We start from the raw sequence: 20,420 nt of genomic DNA, 5'->3' as shown, positions 1-20,420 counted from the left end.
ATGTAATGTCACTTTTTAGCAAGGCAGAAATATTCAAGGAAAATGAGATTTGTCTTGCCTAGCTTTAGCTGAGACAGTGCCTTATTCTGTCTCACCTTGGACAAATGCTGGGTTTGCTATAGGCACTGAAGCCTTGGTGTGTGGGTGGGTGTTTGGAATTCGCTTCTTATAAGGCCTAAGAATATCTACCATTCTTAAAAACACATTGTAACATCTTGCACGAAGAATCTAATAATATTAATAAAAAAAAAAACCCTGACAGCCTTGTTGGCTTTCCTGGCAGGCTATGGACTTTTGGCTCTTTCCGTTTGGCAAACACAGGCAACACTCCACTATTCTGTGATGGTTTGGGATTTCAAACTGCAGACCAGTTTGTTCCCTGGCACTTGAGATGTTTCAAAGTCATGTTTTCTTTCCCTTCTTATAATTTACAGTGACCGAAATCCAGATGTTCCCTCATTCCTGCTCATGTTCAAACGGTTGACAGGATTTTAGCTTGTTTTCTTTCTGGTTCAGCACCACCGGCACCAGGCCACACAGTCTTGGAGAGATTAGGCCTTTGGAGCCTGAAGCAAAGTTGTTACTTGCATTGACTGCCATTGTTAGTATAAACTGTAGTGTTGTAGGAAGGAAGTCTTAATGCTGAGGGAGCCAGCACAGAACTTGAGTGGGAAAGCAAGATTAAAAGGCAGGGATAGAACTTATTTGAATTGAAAACATTATTCCTGGAACTCAGTGGCCTCAGATCTTTTTCTTGAGAGCAGCACTTGCCCTCTCTCAAGCCTTTCTCTTGCATAATACTTTAAGGGCCGCTGCCTATTAAAGAGCTTGAAAGGTCAACATCTCAGACTCCAACAGGCTGTGTGATGTGAGCATATATTTGCTTTCCATTCCCATTCTCCAACAGACACATCCCCTGTGCTATGGGAGAGATGGAGACTGATGAGAGCTTCTGTGGAGTTGTGGCTGGAGTGTCAGACCAGGGTTCAAGGCTCCACTTGGACATGAAGCTCACTACGTGACTTTGGGCCAGTCAACAAATCTCAGCCTAACCTGCCTAATAATAATAATAGTAATAATAATAATTTATTTATAATCGCCCATCTGGCTGGGCTTCCCCAGCCACTCTGGGCGGCTTCCAACAAAATATTAAAATACCGGAATACATCAAACATTAAAAGCTTCCCTAAAAAGGGCTGCCTTCAGATGTCTTCTAAAAGTCTGGTAGTTGTTGTTCTCTTTGACATCTGGTGGGAGGGCGTTCCAGGGGCGGGTGCCACTACTGAGAAGGCCCTCTGCCTGGTTCCCTGTAACTTGGCTTCTCGCAGTGAGCGAACCGCTAGAAGGCTCTCGGCACTGGACCTCAGTGTCCAGGTAGAACGATGGGGTGGAGACGCTCCTTCAGATATACTGGACCGAGGCCGTTTAGGGCTTTAAAGGTCAGCACCAACACTTTGAATTGTGCTTGGAAATGTACTGAGAGCCAATGTAGTTATTTCAAGACCAGTGTTATGTGGTCTCGGTGACCGGTCCCAGTCACCAGTCTAGCTGCCACATTCTTGATTAGTTGTAGTTTCCTGAGGCAGGCCTCACAAATAACCCAGAGATGCATTTTAAATAAAAGGACACATCCTACTCATGTAAAAACATGCTGATTCCTGGACCGTCCGCTGGCCAGATTTAGAAAGCGATTGGGACAGATATTGTGCTTTCCCTGAGAATGGCTAGGATGACAGATCTGTGGATGCTGTGCTTTCTCTCTATTCCAGCATCACTGGGTGAGCCTTCCTTTTGCAAGCTTGGCACCGGAATCTCTGCTTGTGCAATAGGGCCCCGCCCAAAATGCTAAGAAGGTAATTCTCTGCTGGCCACAGGATGAGCTGCTATGTAAACCATTCCACCCCCCACCCCGACCAATGCAGGGAGAATCACTACACTATGGGCTTCCCTGGCCCTGTTTAAAGATTAATGTGGTAGTAGAAATATAGCCTTGTGACACCTAAAAAGGTAACAGATTTATTATAGCATAAGCTTTTGAGGACTAAAAACCATTACAGCATGGTTGGCAGATTGTGTGCACATGTGTAATGCAACTAAATACCACAATGCAATACAATATGATATTATATTATATGCATGTATATGAATATATATAAAAGGGACCCGGGTGGCACTGTGGGTTAACCCACAGAGCCTAGGACTTGCTGATCAGAAGGTTGGCGATTCGAATCGCTGTGACGGGGTGAGCTCCCGTTGCTCGGTCCCTGCTCCTGCCAACCTAGCAGTCAAAGTGCAAGTAGATAAATAGGTACTGCTCCGGTGGGAAGGTAAACGGTGTTTCCGTGCGCTGCTCTGGTTCACCAGAAGCGGCTTAGTTATGCTGGCCACATGACCCGGAAGCTGTACGCCGGCTCCCTTGGCCAATAAAGCGAGATGAGCGCTGCAACCCCAGAGTCGGTCACGACTAGACCTAATGGTCAGGGGTCCCTTTACCTTTATATATATATATATATATATATATATATATATATATATATACACACACACACACACACACACACACACACACATACACATAATATTTAGTGATAACACAATTTTCCTAGGTAAGCTTTGCCAATTTCAGACATATAATGAGAGGCAAATCACTGTTCTAAAATGAATTAGGTCTGCTAGTTCTAGAAATCTCATGCTGGTGTATTCTGCTGAAGGTTATTATTTTAAAAAAAACACAGTTAAATGTGACTTTCAGCTCAGTAGCAGGGTGTCTGGGAGACTGAAATACTGTCACATTTGTATCTGAAAGTTGGCATATTTTGGTCTATTTATATTCTTTTTTTGTGTTTCCCTTTTATATATCAGCACATTTGATTCTATTCATTTAGGTCTTAATTAAGGTCATGGATTTATCTCCAGTTATGTGTGTTGAAGTACCTTAGCATATCTAGGATCGTAGGTTGGATCCTGAGAAGAGTGAGCAGAATGATACTTTCCTGGTTCCTCTCCCATACAGCCTCCATGTGCTCTCGCAAAGCCCCTCTTGAGACCCTCTAGAATAGTGTGGGTGGGGCTGCAGGAAAACTGGACAATTGTAAGAATTTGACACATGTTTTGCACAAACAGAAAGACCATTCCAATCATACGAGACTCCTTTGGATCCAAGGCAGTAATCACTGCTATTACAAATGGTCATTATCCTTACCTTTTTGGTGTTTTAGCTGTCCATAGAAAGCATAGGGGCTATTCAGGTGTTCAATAAACATACATATAGGAGAAATGGAATCATACATTATGCCATACTCCCAGTCTCTGTGCATTCTCTTGAAAGCCTGCTTGTGGTTCAAACCACAATGACAGTGCAATTCTTTGCACACTTACTTGGGATTAAGCTTGTTGTTGTTGTTTAGTCGTTTAGTCGTGTCCGACTCTTCGTGACCCCATGGACCAGAGAACGCCAGGCACCTCTGTCCTCCACTGCCTCCCGCAGTTTGCTCAAACTCATGCTGGTAACCTCGAAAACACTATCCAACCATCTCGTCCTCTGCCGTCCCCTTCTCCTTGTGCCCTCCATCTTTCCCAACATCAGGGTCTTCTCCAGGGAGTCTTCTCTTCTCATGAGGTGGCCAAAGTACTGGAGCCTCAGCTTCACAATCTGTCCTTCCAGTGAGCACTCAGGGTTGATTTCCTTCAGTATGGAGAGGTTTGATCTTCTTGCAGTCCATGGGACTCTCAAGAGTCTCCTCCAGCACCATAATTCAAAAGCATCAATTCTTCGGCGATCAGCCTTCTTTATGGTCCAGCTCTCACTTCCATACATCACTACTGGGAAAACCATAGCTTTAACTATACGAACCTTTGTTGGCAAGGTGATGTCTCTACTTCTCAAGATGCTGTCTAGGCCTGTCATTGCCCTTCTCCCAAGAAGCAGGCGTCTTTTAATTTCGTGGCTGCTGTCACCATCTGCAGTGATCATTGAGCCCAAGAAAGTAAAATCTCTCACTACCTCCATTTCTTCCCCTTCTATTTGCCAGGAGGTGATGGGACCAGTGGCCATGATCTTCGTTTTTTTGATGTTGAGCTTCAGGCCATATTTTGCGCTCTCCTCTTTCACCCTCATTAAAAGGTTCTTTAATTCCTCCTCACTTTCTGCCATCAAGGTTGTGTCATCTGCATATCTGAGGTTGTTGATATTTCTTCCGGCAATCTTAATTCCGGCTAGGGATTCATCCAGCCCAGCCTTTCGCATGATGAATTCTGCATATAAGTTAAATAAGCAGGGAGACAAAATACAGCCTTGTCGTACTCCTTTCCCAATTTTGAACCAATCAGTTGTTCCATATCCAGTTCTAACTGTAGCTTCTTGTCCCACATAGAGATTTCTCAGGAGACAGATGAGGTGATCTGGCACTCCCATTTCTTTAAGAACTTGCCATAGTTTGCCGTGGTCGACACAGTCAAAAGCTTTTGCATAGTCAATGAAGCAGAAGTAGATGTCTTTCTGGAACTCTCTAGCTTTCTCCATAATCCAGCGCATGTTTGCAATTTGGTCTCTGGTTCCTCTGCCTCTTCTAAATCCAGCTTGCACTTCTGGGAGTTCTCGGTCCACATACTGCTTGAGCCTTCCTTGTAGAATTTTAAGCATAACCTTGCTAGCATGTGAAATGAGTGCAATTGTGCGGTAGTTGGAGCATTCTTTGGCACTGCCCTTCTTTGGGATTGGGATGTAGACTGATCTTCTCCAATCCTCTGGCCACTGCTGAGTTTTCCAAACTTGCTGGCATATTGAGTGTAGCACCTTAACAGCATCATCTTTTAAAATTTTAAATAGTTCAGCTGGAATGCCATCACTTCCACTGGCCTTGTTATTTGCAGTGCTTTCTAAGGCCCATTTGACTTCACTTTCCAGGATGTCTGGCTCAAGGTCAGCAACCACACTACCTGGGGTATACGAGACATCCATTTCTTTCTGGTATAATTCCTCTGTGTATTCTTGCCACCTCTTCTTGATGTCTTCTGCTTCTGTTAGGTCCTTTCCACTTTTGTCCTTTATTGTGGAAATCTTTGTACGAAATGTTCCTTTCATATCTCCAATTTTCTTGAACAGATCTCTGGTTCTTCCCATTCTATTGCTTTCCTCTATTTCTTTGCATTGCTCGTTTAAGAAGGTCTTCTTGTCTCTCCTTGCTATTCTTTGGAAATCTGCATTCAATTTCCTGTATCTTTCACCATCTCCCTCGCATTTTGCTTGCCTTCTCTCCCCCGCTATTTGTAAGGCCTCATTGGACAGCCACTTTGCTTTCTTGCATTTCCTTTTCATTGGGATGGTTTTCGTTGCTGCCTCCTGTATAATGTTACGAGCCTCCATCCATAGTTCTTCAGGCATTCTGTCCACCAAATCTAAATCCTTAAACCTGTTCCTCACTTCCACTGTGTATTCATAAGGGATTTGACTTAGATTGTATCTTACCGGCCCAGTGGTTTTTCCTACTTTCTTCAGTTTAAGCTTGAATTTTGCTATAAGAAGCTGATGATCTGAGCCACAGTCAGCTCCAGGTCTTGTTTTTGCTGACTGTATAGAGCTTCTCCATCTTTGGCTGCAGAGAATATAATCAATCTGATTTCGATGCTGCCCATCTGGTGATGTCCATGTGTAGAGTCGTCTCTTGTGTTGCTGGAAAAGCGTGTTTGTGATGACCAGCTTGTTCTCTTGACAGAACTCTATTAGCCTTTGCCCTGCTTCGTTTTGATCTCCAAGGCCAAACTTGCCAGTTGTTCCTTTTATCTCTTGACTCCCTACTTTAGCATTCCAATCCCCTATAATGAGAAGAACATCCTTATTTGGTGTCACTTCTATAAGGTCTTGTAAGTCTTCATAGAATTGGTCAATTTCAGTTTCTTCAGCACAAGTAGTTGGTGCATAAACTTGGATTACTGTGATGTTAAAAGGTCTGCCTTGGATTCGTATCGAGATCATTCTATCATTTTTGAGATTGCATCCCAGTACAGCTTTCACCACTCTTTTGTTGACTATGAGGGCCACTCCATTTCTTTTATGGGTTTCTTGCCCACAGTAGTAGATATGATGGTCATCCGAACTGAATTCACCCATTCCCGTCCATTTTAGTTCACTGATGCCCAGGATGTCAATATTTATTCTTGCCATCTCATTTTTGACCACCTCCAACTTACCCAGGTTCATGGTTCTTACATTCCAGGTTCCTATGCAATATTTTTCTTTACAGCATTGGACTTTCCTTTCGCTTCCAGGCATATCCGCAACTGAGCGTCCTTTCGGCTTTGGCCCAGCCGCTTCATCAGCTCTGGATCTACTTGTACTTGCCCTCCGCTCTTCCCCAGTAGCATGTTGGACGCCTTCCGACCTGAGGGGCTCATCTTCCAGCGTCATATCTTTTATATGCCTGTTGTCTTTGTCCATGGAGTTTTCTTGGCAGGGATACTGGAGTGGCTTGCCGGTTCCTCCTCCAGGTGGATCACGTTTGGTCAAAACTCTCCACTATGACCTGTTCATCTTGGGTGCCCTGCTCGGCATAGTTCATAGCTTCTCTGAGTTCTTCAAGCCCCTTCGCCACGGCAAGGCAGTGATCCATGAAGGGGGGGATTAAGCTAAATTGAACACAATGCCAGTTACTTCCAACATGTATAGGAGTGGACTGCAAATCTTAGTTTAAAGGTGACACAAGATCCTTTCCATTTTTTGCTGCTACAGTCTAGTATGGCTCCCTCTGTAGGATTGTTGAGTTAGATGATAAGTAGTGTTTTTGTAATAAAGCATTCAAAGAAGGAAGAAAGTAAAATGATTGACAGGTTCAATAAAAACTCCATCAGCCTCCCATGCTGCAGAAGTCCTATGCACTGTCTTGCAGGGTGATCATAATACATTCTGTGGGACCTGTGTGGGTTTCTGACACATATTAAGCAGAAAGGCTTTATTGATTTTAACTGTTCTGTCTCTCTTTTTATTGCAGAATGTATCAATAATAATAATAATAATAAAGTATAGCACATGCTGTGTTTGCACGGCTTGCTCAAAACCAAAGTGCTCCAACATTGATTCAGCTTTGGAAAGTGGCTCACACCCAATATTTGGGTACAGTAGATCTGTGCTTTGAATTAATTGGTGTAATTAATTGATTAAATGTTTCTGAGCAATTGAAATTCTCCTATAATTAACTGGTGGTGGCCTTCCTGCCTGTGACCCTAGAAATATATGCATCTCTGAGTCTTGAGATACAGAGCTGGAAGAAAAGGGTCTATAATCTTACCTAGTTGCTTTCTCCTCATCCTCAGGCTCTGCCCAAGGACAGGGAAAGAGGCCAAGCACAGGACCCAAAATAGTGAATTCATAACTGGACTTGTTAAGCTGCATGTGGTCAGCCAGCTCCGCATATGGCTGAGAAGAGAGTGCCTGGCTGTGCTTGCTTCTATAAGAACATAAGAAGCTATCTTATATCGAGTCAGACCATTGATCCATCTATCTTAGTGTTGTCTACACTGACAGGCAGAGTTGAAGGCAGGAATTTCCCCCACCCTGATCTGGAGGTGCCAAGGTTGTGTAAAATAGCTGCATTCACCTTTAAAGGCAAACTGAATTGAATTCTTCCCCCCCCATCCCTGGTGGGTGCTGTCACTTACTGACTTGCTGGTATGTTCTGGGCTTAGTCCTTGATGCTCCCATTTTATCCTTCAGGGGCATGGCCAAACTTGGCCCTCCAGCTGTTTTGGGATTACAACTCCCATCATCCCTAGCTAACAGGACCAGTGGTCAGGGATGATGGGAACTGTAGTCCCAAAACAGCTGGAGGGCCAAGTTTGGCCATGCCTGCAAGTTCGAGCTGTAGCATTCCAAGCTGAGTGGTCTTTTTAGCATTTTTCAATATCGAATTACCAGCTCAACGATACAGCAATCTAGATTTCCTAAACATGTTATTTTGTTAAAAAGCAGCATTAGTGTTAATTGTAAGGAAAACATTTGTAAGATTTTGGGTTAGTGGTATTTTGAAGTGCTTAAACTGCATAAATTTAAGCAATGTGTTGATGTTTGGGAGGCGTAATAAGAGAGGTAGTGATTTTATGCATAGCTGGTGAAATGAAGGTGATATGTAAGATGACCAGTGAAAACTAAACTTTCAATTCAGTGATTACATAGCTAATTTTTTGAAGGACGGCAGAAAAAAATATGATGTGACCTAATTGGAAGTTTGTGATGGCACTATAAAAAGGGGGAAATTGAGGTGCACATTTGTGTGAGAGAGAGTGATTTGGCAAAATGATAACCACAGGAAAAATAACTGAACCCAAGCAAATCCTGTTTGGATTTGGAGCTTTTTAGCTTCGAAAAAACGTGAGCAAGGGAGCATGATAGAGGTGCATAAGGTCATGCATTGTATGGGGAAGGTGGATAGCTGTTCTTCTTCTTCCAAAATACTAGAACCCTCCAGTCAAGCTGAGTGTTGGAAGACTGAGGGTAGACAAAAGGAAATACCCCTTCACCCATTGCATAGGCAAACTGTGTAATTCCCGCACACAAGATGCAATATTGGCCATCAAATTGGACAGCTGTAAAGGGGGATTAGACTTATCAGTGACTGTGTAGTGCCTCCAGCACCCGAGGTAGTGTGATATGTATCTGAATAGCAGTTGCTGAGAATCACATTTGGGGAGAGTGCTGTTGCACTCAGGTCCTTCTTTGGGGCTCCCCATAGGCACCTTGTTGTCCACCGTGGAAACAGAATGGCAGACCAGGTGGATCTTTGGCCTGATCCAGCAAGGCTTTTCTTTTCTTTTTTACTTTCTTAATACTGTTTTTCCAAGCCTGGTCTGAACCTTTACTTATTCAGATGGTGTTTTGTTCATCTGCCACCTTCCCATTTCTCGCCCCCCCCCTTTTCTTTCTGCTCTTCAATGCTTATTCCACATGGTTCACGTATCAAGACATTATTTACCCCTTTCTTGTTTCTATGACACACTCGCATAATATGTGCTGCATTATGAAAGCCTCACTTCTCAGCTGTTGCCCTGAGGTCCGGATCAGTGTCACACCCACACAGCACAAGAGAACAAAGCCATATTTATATCCATCTGGCTTCAAAAGCTCCAAATATCCCTGGTTTGCTTTGGACGTCTTTAGGTTTTGGGGGTTTTTTGCATAAAAGGTTTTGGCAACATTTGGTACTCTCCATCTTAACTCTTTGCAAAATATGACATTATAATAACAATTTTGTTTAAATGCAACCATTCCCCTTACTTGCTTTTTTAGCTAACTAGGGACAATAAGGTGAGGTGCACATGGTGGATAAAGTATACCTGGGAACCACAAACGAAGTGTGGCTCCCTGACATGTGTCCCCACATATTTTCAATTTTTTGGAGCTACCCCCTGCACTTTGAGATCTAATGCTACCAACATACTTGTGGTGAGCTAAGCATCAGTAATAAGTTCAATATTTTTCAGCCTGTTTTGGAGTGCTGGAGGAATGAAAGGAGAGACAAAATTCACTTGCTGCTCTTGTATTTCTCCAGCTGCCTTTGCGGAGCTGGTGTTGGCAGCAGAGCTGATCTTGACCACATCGCGCAGCTCTTGGCAGCTACTAGGTGACAGCCACCATTTTGTTTTGTCCATAGTGCCTCTGTGAATGACACTACGGGAGGCCATTTCATTGCTCACAGGGGCAACAGAGAGGAACAAAATGGTGGCTACTGAGAGGGGGTCAGTGTGGCCAGAGTTAAGTTCATTCCTCACTTCTGAAATTTCCTCTGAGAAATCACTGAAGCCCCACACATTTTGGTGCCCACAAATGGGGCAGAAAAAAGTGGGAGCTTTCTTTTTAGCCCTGTGGGTGTCAACAGATATAGCATAATGTATGAATGAAATTTAAAGAATGAGTAATGTTAATAATTAGTCATGGTTCTATCATACATTTCAAATTAATTTTAAATGAAATTTTGTATCTATAGACATAATATTGGTGAACGGTTTCATCTTCTAATACTTCACCAAATCTTTCCTCTTCAAGGTATTATTAGTCTTTTGAAATACAAATAAAACATAAATAATGGTTGAGTAACTTCCATGTCTCAAGTACAAGGTAACCTAAATACATAAATAAATCTAATAATATAAACAATTTGTATTCAAAAACAGTTGTCCCCCAAAAAGCTACCGTAATAAGCTTTCTTGTAGCATTTTTTCCCATAAAGTAGATTTTTTCCCTCTTATTTTTATTTGAAGGATTTTTAAAATTGCTTACTTGTTTTACAAGTAATGAATTGTAGTTTCCCTTTTTTCTGAAAAATGAATGCTTCACAGATAAAAGGCTTAATGTTTCACATTAGCCTGTTGTAATTCAAGTCTTGTTCTGAGCCTTGGCATTTCATTCTCCTTAAATTGCAAATGAGATTGTTAGGGATGTCACTCAGAATGCCAAAGGGTCACCTATCACCATCATTAAATGTGCTAATTCCCTGTAATTTAATAATGTTTTTTGGAGAATGGACTAAGCATTCAAGTGTCTCATTGGCAGAGGTTAATGAAAATAATCCTGAACATGTTCACCTTATGAAAACGATACAAAAACTGGATTCGCCAAAAAAAAAAAAACCCTTTTGGATAATAAGATGAGAATGGCAATAAATTCATAGTTTGTGTAGAATCTGATGGAGGATGTGGGAAATCCCACTTTTATGCAATTTTCACTTAATTATATGTTTCTACTTCCATGATGAGTAATTCTCCACTGTGCAAAGTAGCTAATTATTTCAAATACTACTGTGATTCCAGGTAAAATTAAGTATTAATTTTATGGAAGGATGAGAGTATAAAGCAAATTCCATATGCATTCCTATTTTAATTGTTATGTTTTGATTATAATGAAACCCGTTTTGACTTTAAATAAGAGGTGATGGGGTGGGGCTTTGGAAAACTGCATTCCCACTTATCCTATTTGCCGTCACCACATGCTCGTGTGATCCTTGGTGCCATTCATGCACTCTGCTGCTGGTGTACACTATTTTTCTTTAATGCAAGTTCATTCTTGAGCTCTAAAGATTCCATAGTAATGGCAGGAAGCATTCTTACATCCTCTACAGATCTTCCTCTGCTACAGCACGGAAAGTCTGCATTCTGGTCCTGCTGCTCTTGCCAGCGCCCAATGAGTATGCACCATAGAGCATGGCCAAAGTTCTCTCATGGCAACAGTGTTAGCAGCCAAACTACATCTCAGGGACGTTTCTCCAGTATTATCGACCTTTTCTCATTGAAGAACTATAACATTCACTAAACCACAATGTGAAACACCATTATCGTAGGTTGCTGGCCTGATGAAATCTTGCTTTTTCATGTTGTGATTTAAAAACAAACAAACAATTAATAAAAGGGAGATAAAAGGAACCAGGTATTGTTTGCGAGTTAAACTTACAGACACAATACATTTGGAATTGTGGATCAATTGTGGACCTACATTGGCTCCCAGTACGTTTCCGAACACAATTCAAAGTGTTGGTGCTGACCTTTAAAGCCCTAAACTGCATCGGTCCAGTATACCTGAAGGAGCGTTTCCACCCCCATCGTTCTACCCGGACACTGAGGTCCAGCTCTGAGGGCTGTGAGAAGCCAAGTTACAGGGAACCAGGCAGAGGGCCTTCTCGGTAGTGGAGACTGCCCTGTAGAACGCACTCCCAGCAGATGTCAAGGAAATAAACAACTATATGACATTTAGAAGACATCTGAATGCAGCCCTGTTTAGGGAAGTTTTTAATGTTTGAAGTTTTAATGTGTTTTAAATATTCTGTTGGGAGCCACCCAGAGTGGCTAGGGAAACCCAGCCAGATGGGTGGGGTATAAATTATTATTATTATTTAACACAGGGTGCTGCTTTATACCAGGATGCAGAGTGATCTGCTGTGTTGGAGGGGCTTTGCATGGAGCAGAACTGCCTATTGCTGGGTGAGCACCCCAGTACACATGCACAAAAAGCAGGTGGAAGCTTCCACCCATGGCATCCCTGGCTGCAAAAACCTCTGAAATTTGAGGGTGGGCAGGTTGAGCATCTCAGGCTCCTTCACTGTCCCTGCTACCATCCTATGACAGCAACTCTTTGCTGTGACAGCCTGGGAGCTAATGCAACAAACAGATGTTTTCCCTGTAGCACCATCACCCTGGTAGTGCTGGCTGCATTGCTCTGCCAAGTCCCACAGCCAGGATTGCAGTCTTAGGCCGCTGTCCATCCATCCCAATATTTTTCAGACATTATCTGAGTGGCAACATCTCTCCAAGGTCTCAGGTAGAGGTTTTTCACATCCATAGAAACTGGAATGTTGTGCAGGAAAAGCAGTGCTATGTACGTCATTAACACCCAAACACATCTTTTCAGTCATTCTTTTACCCTTATTTTCTGAATCAGGCCTGAATATGGTAGCATTTTGTCCTGACATGATTACAGTAAGTCCACAATTTACATGGGGGTTACTTTCTGGGGATCTCACCTAAAGTCAAAATTGGGCATTCAGGAAAAAAGGCTTTGACAGTCCCACCCACCATTGCACCCAATGTGTTTTGACTATACAATTTTGACTTTAGGTGAGATCCCCAGAAAGTAACCCCCATGTAGAATACCCACCCACTTTTTAGTTTTATTTTATTTTAGGGAGAAGTTCATAAAGCTGAATGTTCACAAGTTAAATGTGCGTAAGTTGTCGGCTTACTGTATGTATGTATGTATGTATGTATAATGTTTAGCCCAGTAGGCTTTCACCTCACAGCACCTCACTCGCAGCTCAGTTCGGCTTCCGGGATTTGTCCAATTTCCTTATGCATGATATGCAGCATAAGGTTCCAAGTGCAACCTGTACTGTGAAAAGAGGATTTATGAATTATGAAGAGGCTTACGTGGCTTAGAGGGAAATGCAGCTAGCAAGATAAAAGACAAGTAGAGGACATTTAGATACAAAATAAGGAAAAGGTGAGGAGGAATGATGGAGCAAAATTATAATTAGCAGGGAAGAGAGTGGAATTAGACATGTGCAGACAATGACTAGCAGGCTAGTGGTTATTGCTGTGTAGCTGGGTGGGGCGGGGAATGAAATCTGCAGTTGGGCTGTATTAAAGGGGGAATGCAAATGATGGGTTTTAACCATGGCTTCCCACCAAGCGGCAGGGAAGCCATTTTAAGCAGAGAACCAAACAAGAATTGAGAACCTTTCCCCTGCCCCTTTCCGCCCACCCAAACCCATCCCAAGTGGGTTCATCTCTGACCTTGGAGCCTCAAGCTGAGTTTTAAGAATCATGCACCTACAGATCGGGCGTCACAATCCTTTAGAAAACTTTTAGGATGTGCTGTGTGTTCATTTTATCTACAAAATAAATAAACAAACCCCGATGTCATTAGTCTTATGTCATTCCTCAACAAAAGGACCAGCAAAACTTCTGTGGGACATGAGTTTTGCCCTCTGCCCAATGCCTCTCTCCACAAGTCCCTCTATTCTCAAAAAACACTCATCCTTTCACATGTTTTCAGGGGAAGGTTATTTAAAATAGAGTTTTACTGCTGAAGACAGTGTGAGCAAGCTGTTGGGTATATCTAATGTAGATTTTAGATATTAGCCACTACATAGCAGCAAAGGAATCATAGAAACATAGAATCATAGAGTTGGAAGAGACCACAAGGGCCATCGAGTCCAACCCCCTGCCAAGCAGGAAACACCATCAGAGCACTCCTGACATATGGTTGTCAAGCCTCTGCTTAAAGACCTCCAAAGAAGGAGACTCCACCACACTCCTTGGCAGCAAATTCCACTGTCGAACAGCTCTTACTGTCAGGAAGTTCTTCCTAATGTTTAGGTGGAATCTTCTTTCTTGTAGTTTGGATCCATTGCTCCGTGTCCTCTTCTCTGGAGCAGCAGAAAACAACCTTTCTCCCTCCTCTATGTGACATCCTTTTATATATTTGAACATGGCTATCATATCACCCCTTAACCTCCTCTTCTCCAGGCTAAACATCCTCAAGACCAGTAATCAGAACTTCCTTCATATATTTTGTTTTGCAGTCAAAGGATTAAAAAATTACATAGATTAATTTATTAATAGTTTTTAATAGTTACTAATTGTAGAGTTCATCTTTTTATGGCTTTTGCAAAAAAAAAATTAAATGATTTTAAAATCGCATAATAGAATGAATACAAATCAAGTTTATAAGCATTTGGAACAATCAGCAAGGTATCTGCATAAAATCATTTGCTTCTGTTAGACAAAATATAAAATCTCATTTTAACGAACTTTGGAATTGAAGCCCTCATCTTATCAGTTATTATCTTGGTTATTTGAATTTTTTATATTTCATGCTTGCATGATCAAAAAAATTATTGGACTTACATATTTTGAGTCTTACTCTTTAGTGCTTCTTTCCATCCAATTCTTGATTTGGCTGGGATAACTTTTACGGCTGTGTGGCCATCACCTGTTTCTAATCATTCATATCTCCAGAACATCAATATTCACATCACTAGAATATCAAGAGGCAGAGGAAAGTATAAGCAAAAATGTGTGATCACCTTTGCTTATTTTCATATTGATATTGTAGTTATGTGAATTATCCCACAAAATCCCTATAATGCCGATTGCATTTTCTTAGTCATGCCATTCATCTCCTCCCTCCCCGTATTCTTCACATCTGTCGATAAGCTGATTTTAGAACAACACAGAGATGGCACTGCATTTGTTAGTATAATGGCTCATATATATTTCCAGTTCCTAGTATTCTGCAAGTCTCACTGATACAATAGTCTGTCTGGGTCTGGGTCTATGTGTACATAGACAGGACAGTATCCATTGAAGTTGCCCCTTTCATGAAGGGATATCAGGCATCCTTCATCTGTTCTGGCGTTTTATTTATTTCTTTAAATATCTATAGCCTGCATTTTTTATTAACAACACAGGTCCTGTACAACATGGGGCAGATTCAGGGTGGGGGGAGGGGCGAAGAGAAGCGGTAAGTTCCTCGCACAAACAGGATGTCTTCAGTGGATACAGCAAACAGTGTATGAAATAAATAAATCTATATTTGTATACAGTGATACCTCGGTTTTCAAACATTATGCGTTCCGGAAGACTGTTTGAGTTCTGAAACGATCGGAAACCGAGGCGCAGACAGTCACAAAAACAAATTGGTTGCAAGAGAGCACCTGAGATTAGCTGAACACCGATTGATTGCACGTGGAAGCTGCGTGGCACGTTTAACTTCTGAGGTGTGTTCGAAAACCAAAGCATTTACTTCTGGGTTTACGGCGTTTGTAAACCGAAATGTTTGTCAACAGAGACATTCGAAAACAGAGGTACCACTGTATATGTACATGCGTAAAGGAAACCTATAAAGAAGTCATGCTCAAATATACACTTTTGATATTGATATCAATTATGCAGATTCAGATTCATGCTGATGCAGTGAAAGAACTCTGCATGTAACCATGCTGCCTTGTCACATAAAAAATATTTGTAGTATTATAAAGATGAAGAAGCACAAATACCACTGAGGAACTCTGGCTGCATCCAACAGATGTCCATTTTAAGATTTCATATCTATATCTATGTCATCTATATCTAATTTACTTACTCACCCATCCTGGAGATTACATTGTCATTAGGGCAATTGTTCAGGTGAAAATTTGACCCCACACCATACTTCTAATCCATAAACGTTTTGGACGCCTCTGTTTACCGGATTTGAGATCTTACATCCAATTCTCGTCTCACCTTAGCTGAATAAATCCAGGTTTATCCAATGGAACTTTAACAAAATTGTCCCAAACTTACACGGTGCGATTGCACCTTGCATGCAATTAACTTGCGTGATTTCAACCTTACGTGACTGAAATTCTGCAAATTAATTGCGGGCAAGATGGAGAGCTTAAAAAAACTCTGCCTTGCTTGGAAAGTGAGGATGCTCACACGGGGACAGTTCCAAGGGTGCTACCTCAAGAAAGTAGCCCCCATTCAAGATGTGATCGTACTGTAAGAGAGGAACTATAATGGGAACTTCTCGTCTTTATGGTTAAAAATAATAATTGAGAAATAAAATGTGGCACTTTTTAAAATTAACAGCTTTTCATTTCTTTCAGGGGCTGATCTAAGCAATCTAGACAGCATGGTGAACCTCTTGCAAGATGAAATTAGCACCTCCAGGAGGAGGAGGAGATACCCAAGGCATGCGACGGATGACGATTACAACATTGAAGTGCTTCTAGGTGTTGATGACTCTGTTGTACAATTCCATGGGAAAGAACACGTTCAGAAGTATCTTCTGACGCTGATGAACATAGTGAGTAATTTACTAATGTTTAAGAAGAGGTCTTGCATGTAGCTATTGCTGTCTCTCATCAAAATAAATACTTCAAGCTAGGGAGCCCTTATTCCTAGGAAGGGACGTGGATTCACTGGAAAAATTCAATCAAGGACTGCAGTGGATGGTGGGCGGAGCCTGAAGCATTGGTGGGTGGAGCCAGAGGAAAAAGTGGGTGGGATGTGCAGCCACAACACCTTCCTCTCACTTTTTTCCCTTCTCTCTATCTGGCAACCAAACTCTGTGGTGTATGAGAAACTGGGGCCAGATGAAACAGGCTGAGGGCCCCTGATTTCCCACCCCTGCTTTAAGTGTACAGTGTAGCAGTGTAGGTCTAGCTATTCACTATTTTTATGAGAATTTCTCTCATGCAAAAATTTGTACCAAATAATTTTGACTGATTTAACAGTGTTGCCAAATAGTAGTTGTTAGGAGTGGAAATGGTATTTGACATTTGACTACTACATTTTGTATGTGTCTGTACTGTTATTTATTCAGGCTGCAACCCTATTATGCACTTACATAGGAGAAATTTTCACGGGACTCAGTTACTTCTGAGCAAACATGCATACAGATAGGTTGCTAGTGCGTTTGCACTTCTTAGGCTATAGCTTGGTAATTAGCTGTGGAAATTATCTTGTAAGAGTGCAGGCATTTTAAGCCGATTGCCCCTTGACATTCTTCTTTGCTCACAGAGCTCTCATGTCACCATTTACTTCAATGGAACAAGCTGCTTTGCTTGCATAGAGAAGTGTGAGATCGGAAGGACACCTGCACCTTAGGCCAGGAAAATTGGTTCAGGCCAGTTTGTATCAAAATTTGATCCCTCACAGTCTACCCCAACCAAATTAGAACTTGTTTGCCATTGATGGTGGTTCAGTTAGCTAGAGTGTGGTGCTGATTATGCCAAGATCGTGGGTTTGATCCCCATATGGGCCAGCTGCATATTCCTGCATTGCGGGGGGGGGGGGTTGGACTAGATGACCCTCGAGGTCTCTTCCAACTCTACAATTCTCTGATTCCATGCTTCTAAACAAGCAGTCTCATTCATGCTACATTATTATTATTAAAACCAAGCAGGTAGTTGACAGAAACGTATTTAGCTGATGAGGCTTAGGATGGACTCAAATATGTGGCTACAACACTGAATCTATTGAGACTGAATGGGACTATGTATATGAGAGAATGACTCTGCGTGTCTACACAGCAGGGATGGAACATAAAACAAGATCAGAAGGCAAAGAGAGAAACCACAGGAGGGAAATAGGAGCAATGAGGTTATGGAGAGGCGCATCTGTAACTCTTTATGGGTTGCCACCTGCTCCATCATTTATTTCGTAAAATTGTTTTTTTTATCCGTTAACAATAGAACCACTATCTTTCATTCTCAAATAAAGAACTAAGTATTGCCTGTTCACGCTCTGAATTTAATTCCCCACCCCACCCCACTGTGTAGAAAATACACCACTGTGTATTGCTTTGCCTGGATTAATCTGTCAAAGCTCCAGTTGCTGTGGTCAATTCCCTATTGTTCTGATTGCAATAAGACAGCCTTAAGCCAGTTTCTCACTCCGTACATGAGAAACATTCCTCCTCAATTTGCTATCAAGTACGGTGGGTACTGATCTATCTAATCTGTTGACTGACAAATCCTGGAGTCAGAGTGACAGACAGAGGCAACATATTTTGCACCTTTATAATTTGCCTTTGTATTTGACTGCAGTTGATTTAATTTGATGTTTGTATTCTATTTTTCCAATGACAAATGCTGAGCTCAAAGCAACTCACAATAACAGCAGCTTTAAAAATAAAGAAATGTTACAATTGCTATAATGATGTCAAAAACACAGGAGCATATAAAGAAAAAAAATGCAACCCCAAATTCATCAAACAGTTCATATAAGCTCATAGTGATGCAAAAACTCTGAAATGGCTGCTGAGCACCAGCCCTGTACCAGTTGAAATACACTCTTTGGGAAGAGTGCAGCTGCAGGACATTCCCAGACAGCAAGAGCTTTCGCCTCCTTTAGTCTTGACTTCAGAATGCTGGGATGAAATTTAGGGAGGCATCTTTGATAATGTCCTTGGAAATACCTGAATTCATTGCTTAGAAATGGAGAAAGCTGGCAAGGCAGTAAAGGTCAGCATATTCATACATGCGACCTGGTGGACATAATGCAAACATATCCCAATAATTCAAGGTTAAAAAGTCAATATCAGTCAATTATGTAGGGAGGGATTTATTTTTGTCCGTGGCTTAAAATAAAGTGGGCAGATGAAACAGATGGTTTCCTACATTTTCAAGTCAAAGGAAAGCAGAGCAACCTAGCAGTTATGTGGCAAACACACAAAAACAGATTTTGAAATGGAACCTTTTTTATTTTTCATGTCACTTAAATCTATTTTAAGAGATATAGTGATTGTAAGGAAATTATAGGATTTGTAGCTCTGAAATATATTTATTCCGCTTGTCACTGAGCTTTCCAGCATAATCCATTGAAGAAAATGTAGAGGAAATGTTAAGAAACTGTATATATTGAGATATGGTAGAGAGGGCCTGAGACCCGCCTGCCCCAGTGACAATGGCTCCCAAGCTTGACCTCATCAACAGGCCAGTATCATTGCCCCAAAGTGCCTCGTGGGCTCTCAACCCTGTTCAGCCCAAGTGGAGATATCAGAGAGGTGACAGGGGACCAGATTGTAGTCCATAGGGCTGCCCCTTTAAGGATTTCCATTTCCTAGTAAGGAGGTGAGACCTAAATGGAGTAGGCTGGCTGAGTTACAGTATATTTATTATAAAAAACACAATTCTTTAGGTACTAATTGTCTTTTTAATAATATTTTTTTATTATTTTTCCAGTAATTATTCAATATTACCACAGTTTTGCTAATTATACATATTTCAGTTAATATCAAAATAATTCCAGTTATTTCCAAATTTACGCAATTTAATCAAAGTGGTTTCCTGCGCCCCTTGATCACTGTTTCCGTTCTTCTATTGCTGGGTTCATATATTTTATTAACATCTAATTATATTTCAATTGGTATATTAATCATTAAGATAACAGCTGCATTTTTAGTGATTACTATTTGTGTTAAAACCATATCTAACTTTCCATAAGATTTCAAACAAGGTGCTCTAATTATTTTCCTTTTCTCTGTGTGTGTCAGTCTGGAAATGTCCAATTATAAAGACCTTGGCCTTTGTCTGCTGTCCAGTTCTTGAAATTCCTCCGATTGCCATTGTCTCTCAGCATAGCTGGGGTGGGGCTACGATCCTGAAGAATTCTCCGAATACCTCATTAGCTCCCTCCTACTGTGCTCTCATCGTGCTTGGTGTTTCCGGACAACAATACACTCCACTCTTTCTCACTACTCAGTCAACATCTAGAAATGTCCGTAGCCCGAGAAAGAGGGATCCACCTTCTGCCACAGGGGATCTTGGAGTACTTTCATTTTAATGAATCACCTTCAAAGTCTCCATGCCTCCCTCATCCACGGCTCCAAATTCTTTTCATCTTTACGACTGCATTTGGGCCAAAGTCCACTTATGTTGTATCTCTTCTATGATGTTTTTAAGGGGGGGGGGGGTAGAGATGGTATCTGCTCTAATTTTCCAAGATAATCCATTCAAGCATTAGAGCTCTCCCCCCATTTCTTTAAACCAAAATGTTCTTTTAATCACAAGTTTTATTCCATACTGCAATCCAACTTCATTTGTATCTTTAAAATTTTGCGTCTGGAGAGAGTTACCAAATCATTAATAAAGAAACTCAAACTAAACAGGAAAATGGAGGTTCCCCTCTCCGCCATCCACCGCCCCCACTGAATAGAATCTTTATCTCAGTTCCAAACCTCAAATCAGTGCAGGTGGGTAATTCCACAGTTCTGATGACATCTTCTCTCGAAGCATGCCTGACTTTAAAGCCAATTAAAAATCCAATTAACAGGAGAAGCTCTGCTTCTTAATGGCAGTGTAGGAGGGTTTTCGCCAGGCAAAGTGCTTTTACGCTCAGCACCTCCCTGCCCCCTGCGTTCTATTCTGGAGCGAGAGCCAAGTACCGAGACGGAC

At 41.6% G+C, this 20,420-nt stretch overlaps 1 protein-coding gene across 5 annotated transcripts in view; it reads left to right on the top strand.

Moving 5' to 3' along the window:
- ADAMTS2 (ADAM metallopeptidase with thrombospondin type 1 motif 2) overlaps positions 1-20,420 on the top strand; it is a 328,102-nt gene that overhangs the window by 238,224 nt on the left and 69,458 nt on the right. For all 5 annotated transcript variants that reach the window (XM_083728369.1, XM_083728368.1, XM_083728366.1 and 2 more), the window contains one exon: positions 16,128-16,327. In XM_083728369.1, coding sequence (XP_083584495.1) covers positions 16,128-16,327 — 200 coding nt within the window. The remainder of the gene's footprint in view (positions 1-16,127; positions 16,328-20,420) is intronic.

The sequence above is a fragment of the Podarcis gaigeae genome (assembly GCF_964106915.1).
Source record: "Podarcis gaigeae genome assembly, chromosome: 2".
NCBI lineage: Eukaryota > Metazoa > Chordata > Lepidosauria > Squamata > Lacertidae > Podarcis > Podarcis gaigeae.
Note: the sequence above shows the minus strand (reverse complement) of the source record. Positions and strands in the feature narration are given on the sequence as shown.